Source organism: Alligator sinensis, unplaced genomic scaffold (assembly GCF_000455745.1).
Source record: "Alligator sinensis unplaced genomic scaffold, ASM45574v1 scaffold1787_1, whole genome shotgun sequence".
Taxonomy (NCBI): Eukaryota; Metazoa; Chordata; order Crocodylia; family Alligatoridae; genus Alligator; species Alligator sinensis.
Window position 1 is genome coordinate 13,413 of NW_005843302.1, and position 3,528 is coordinate 16,940.

At 51.1% G+C, this 3,528-nt stretch overlaps 1 protein-coding gene across 1 annotated transcript; it reads left to right on the top strand.

Annotated features, from left to right (window-relative positions):
* Nucleotides 1-654: 654 nt before the first annotated feature.
* LOC102372275 (NACHT, LRR and PYD domains-containing protein 3-like) lies at nt 655-2,976 on the top strand. Its single transcript, XM_025194778.1, is given in 2 exon segments — nt 655-763; nt 1,136-2,976. Coding segments are annotated over 2 exon segments (1,842 nt in total). The 5' UTR covers nt 655-666; the 3' UTR covers nt 2,881-2,976.
* The last annotated feature ends 552 nt before the right edge of the window (nt 2,977-3,528 follow it).

A 3,528-nucleotide genomic window follows, 5' to 3' on the forward strand; every position in this document is an offset into this window, starting at 1 on the left:
CCTCCGTGCAGCGTCGAGCACCGGGCCCCGCAGCGCTCCATGCCCCCTCCGTGTCGTGCCGGCGCCCAGCCCCGTGAGGCACCATGACCTAGCAGCTGCTGCTGGTGCTGGACGAGCTGGACAAGCAGCAGTTCGAGCGGGTCAAGTTCCTGCTGCGGCACTCGTGCCCTGAGCCCCACGTGCCGTGGGCAGCCCTGGCCCCCGCCTTCCGGCCCCGCACCACCGACCTGCTGCTGCAGCACCACCCCCACGGGGCTCTGGACCTGATCCTGCGCCTGATCCGGCGCCCGGTCCGGCGCTCGCAGCGCCTCGGCCACAGGTGCGCAGCGAGGGTTGCGCTGCTGCAGGGCCTGGCCCAGCTGGGGTGGGAACACAGTGCCCGTGCACACCTTGCTGGGAGCGGGGTACAAAGGCCGGGGGAGCTCTGCGGAGGTTTCTCTTTTTCAGGGGGACCCATGGGACTAGGCGCTCGGCTCAGGCAGCTGCGTTAGTGCACCCCGGGGCAGCCAGCAAGGACGGGGGCAGGCAGGGCCCTGCTGCAGCCCTGGCAGGGCAGACAATTGCACAACCCTTCCAGCAACTTGTGCTTCCCAGATGTGTCCATGAGCAAAGTCTGTGCCCTGAGCAACACCCTGCAGGGGCAAGGATGGAGGTGCCAAGTGCCAGATGGGGAAGCGGGGGCCAGGATCAGCTTTACCCACCCCAGGGAAGTATGATACGATACTGTCAGCCAGACCTCCGTTTCCTACACCTTCCTCAAACGGTAACTATCGCCTATAAAGCTCCTTCTCACTCCGTAACGTTAAGCACCATGTAGTGCTGCTGTGCCCTGTGCTGACAGTTGTCACCGCGGAAGTGAGTGCATTTTAGTAATTATTATAGAGATGTCTGGTTATGTGCACTGGGCATTTTTTTACTTACAGTCTAATGTTAGTGGCGCTATTGATTTAAGGATGGACTACAAGACAAGGCCTATAGCCAGGTGACTGGGGTATTTGATAAGGAAAAGGGCAATACAAATTTAAGGACGCATTATGTCTGTTAAAGTTGCAACATTAATAATGACTGCTTTCTTGTCTTTAATTCCCTTCAACTTCTACTGCAGGGTATATAATATTTTATGTCTCTAACCCAGGTTACAGGAATGTGTATACTGAATATATCCAGGACAAATACATATACATAAAAGACAGGAACTCTCTTCTTGGTGAGATGGTTCATCTAAGCAGCAGATACACAAAACTGGACATTGTACAGGAACCACGTGCCAAAAAGAAAGAACAACATGAAATAATGTCCCTGAGAGAGAAACCTGTAAGCACAACAACTGAGCAAAGAAGATCCTTCACCCTCAGTGACTTATTTGCAGGTGATGAAAAGGGAGAAACTCTGCGAATTGTGGTGCTGTTGGGAGCTGCAGGGACTGGAAAAACAATGACCGCAAGAAAGATCATGTTTGACTGGGCATCTGGAGAGCTTTATCAGAATAAGTTTGATTAAGTTTTCTACATACATTGTAGGGAATTTATGTTAGGCAGCGAGCAGAGAAGTCTCAAGGATTTGATCTTAACAAACTGTCCTGATGAACGTGCACCAATGGCAGAGATTTTGGTGAATCCAGACAAAATCCTGTTTATAGTTGATGGGTTTGATGAACTGAGATTTTCCTTGGATCAGCCAAAAGACAACCTGTGTTCTGATCCCCATGAGAAGAAAGCAGTGGAAATCACACTGAGCAGTTTATTCAGGAAGAAAGTGCTTCAGAAATCCTACTTACTCATTACCACAAGACCAGCTGCCTTAGAGAAGCTGAATGAGTTGTTGGAAAATGAGCGCTGTGTAAAAATACTGGGTTTTTCAGAAACTGAGAGGAGAAAATACTTTGACAAATATTTTGGGAAGAAAAAGAGAGCAAGAAGAGCCTTTAATTTTGCAAGAGAAAATGAAATGATCTTCACCATGTGCTCTGTCCCCATGGTGTGCTGGATCATCTGCACTGTCCTAGAGCAACAGATGGATGAAGGTGAAGATCTTGCACAGAGTTCAGAAACAATCACAGGAGTCTACCTGCACCATCTTGACAATCTGTTGCCACGTTGTGACCGACATCCAAAGCCAGCAGTACAAACCAACTTGAAGGGACTCTGCTCCTTGGCTGCAGAGGGAATCTGCAAGCAGAAGATCCTGTTTGAGGCTGAAGAGTTCAAGAAACACGGCTTAGATGCATCTGACTCACACTTTCTGAATGAGATCCTCTTTCGAAAAGCCACCAAGTGTGAATGTCTCTACAGCTTCATTCATGTGTCTTTTCAAGAGCTTTTTGCAGCCTTGTTTTATGCTCTAAAGAATGAAGAAGAAAGAACAGGCAGAGACTCAGGAAATGACATAAAAGATTTGAAAACCTTGTTAGCTGACTATGAAAAATCAAAAAATTATTTAATATTAACCGTGCGATTTCTTTTTGGTCTCCTAAATGAAGAGAGAAAGAAGGACTTTGAGAGAATCCTTAACTGCCAAATTTCATTGAAAATTAAACCAGAATTACAGAAATGGATTAAAACAGCATTCTCAGAGTCTGATACACCACTGCCACGCTTTAATGGTGGTAATGTTCAAACAGCTTCCCAGCTTGAGGACTTTCACTGTTTGTATGAAATAAGAGAGAAAAGTTTTGTGCAAAATGCACTGAGTCATTTCACTGCCCTGCGTCTATGGGGTTATACATTTACCAGGCTGGATCAAGTCGCACTTGCATTCTGTCTAAAGAACTGCCAGAACCTGGAATATCTTCATCTATGGGCCTGTGAATTTGCAGCTGGGGAGCTGGAGGAGGACACAGAGGAAGATGTCCCACGACCGTCAAAGCCTCGACGTCTGTGAGTATTACTTGCCTTATAAAGCACCGCTTCAGGACTGGATTCGTAGGCTGTGCCAGAAGAGTTGTACAGAAGCATCCTCTTCTCATTGACATTGCCAGCAGTCAGGTGTCCCCCATGGCAGTGGGCCCACAGACTGGGGAGGGGGAGCGAAGGCAGAACGAGCAGGGGCGCTGAGGGGGAGGGAGGGCTGACTTCTGCAAGTCTCCTGTGGATTCAGTTACGCTGCAGGAGTGGCAAGAGACACGCGGGTGAAAGTCCGCTGCGCCCCCACTCCCCTGAAGCCCCCCAGAGATCCTCCCCAGCAGCTGCGGAGCCCCCGGCCGACCCCCAGCATAGTCGGAGGTAAGTTGGGCCCGTGGTGGGAGGGGGTTAACCCCTAGAGAGTGGGAGGAGGCGGCTGAGTGGGAGCTGGGCCAGGTCTCGCTCCGCCCAGGTCCCTACTCCACCCAGCCCCCCAGGGAGCCGCGCGACCAGGCTGCGCAAACAGGTGCTCTTGTCTATAGGGCGCATGAGTTAGCGCAGAGTTCGCGTTAGGGTAGGCAGACTCAGGCCCAGCCCGCCTACCAGCGGCATGCCGCGGATGGGCACTTGTCGCACCCCTTGGGTCCCCCCAGGGTCTGCGGTCCCCACCAGCACCTCGGAGACGGCC